At 36.1% G+C, this 1,276-nt stretch overlaps 1 protein-coding gene across 1 annotated transcript in view; it reads right to left on the bottom strand.

The window, feature by feature from the left end:
• The window catches only part of SS18 (synovial sarcoma translocation, chromosome 18), a gene marked incomplete at its 5' end in the record, with an annotated part of 19,455 nt that extends 18,449 nt beyond the window's left edge, over positions 1-1,006 (bottom strand). Inside the window, one exon of the mRNA XM_009587736.1 lies at positions 785-1,006. Within this exon, the coding sequence (XP_009586031.1) occupies positions 785-1,006 (222 nt within the window). The remainder of the gene's footprint in view (positions 1-784) is intronic.
• Positions 1,007-1,276: the final 270 nt, after the last annotated feature.

Raw genomic sequence — 1,276 nt, forward strand, 5'->3', positions numbered from 1 at the left:
AATTCTGCAGTATGTCTTCTAGCAGGTGGTATGTCCAGATCCAATGTAGTAACAGACTTAAAAAGTAAACTGAAAATACTGCTTGCTGACTTGTAAAGCACAGGTATAAGAATATGCAGTGTACATACAATTTAATAATTTGGTCTGTTGTGACTCTAATGCAATATTTTAATTGTGTAATGTCCTTGCACTTCAACAAGGACCATACTGTCAACAGGATATATCATCTGTTTATGCTATGCAAATATCCCAGATACAAAATTAGTTTTGAATTTTACTATATACACAAGGACATCTCCTGAAAACAGTAGGGAGTAGCAGATTTCTTCCTGGAACTGAATTTTATTTCTTCAAGATTAACAGACATTCCACGCTAAAACAGCATGCAGCAGAGAGCAAAGATTAATTAGGAACAAAAATCTGAGGGCTACCTGACTTTAATTTTTCAATTTACCAAAGAGACTGAAGAGTAGAGATGTATTTTATCAATTCAAGCAATAATAACACTTAGATAGAAGTGTAAAGTCTGAGAAAGATAAACAGTAGTTCAAACTTATAACTGATGAAAGCAGATCCATTCCCAGATTCTCAAAAATACCTGAAAACAGTTCAATGTCTGCAAATAAGTAAAAAGTCACTGACACATGGGAAGAAGGAGAGGTAGAGTCCTCCAAACATGGGTACAAATGCATTTGGAGAAGAAAATCTGCAAGAAAAGACCTTTAAAAAAAGTCTGTACCTGAGATGTTTCCTTATTACAGAAGGTAACAAGCACCTCACTTACCTTGGTTTGGTTGCATGTTCATGTTTGGTCTGGGACCATAGTTGCCCATCGGCTGTCCCTGGCTCATAGTCATCTGATTCTGCACTGGCATACTCTGTGAGGATGGCACTGAGTGATTATAGCCACCCATTGACCCATGGCTACTTGAAGGCATGTTCATGGAACTGTTCGTCATATTGAGTTGGTTAGGTCCAGGTCCTTGCATAGGCATATGGTTAGGTCCTTCAGAAAGAAAAATGGGGAAAAAAGGTTCTACATTAAGAATCATAAAACAAGCAAATATAGTCATGCTGAATCACAAAACTAAATGAAAGTTACTAAATACAGTTACATTAAAACAAAGCTAAAACAGAGTTTGCTCATGATGTCCCAACTTAAAAAAAAAGTTAATACTCAAAGTTCAGCTCTACTACGCAATAAATTTTCTTTTGTTGAGCAGCTGACACTACTAAAACAAAGGTGTAAAATACAGAATCACAAAGGTTGGAAAAG

This window comes from Fulmarus glacialis, unplaced genomic scaffold (genome assembly GCF_000690835.1).
Source record: "Fulmarus glacialis isolate BGI_N327 unplaced genomic scaffold, ASM69083v1 scaffold49451, whole genome shotgun sequence".
Classification (NCBI taxonomy): domain Eukaryota; kingdom Metazoa; phylum Chordata; class Aves; order Procellariiformes; family Procellariidae; genus Fulmarus; species Fulmarus glacialis.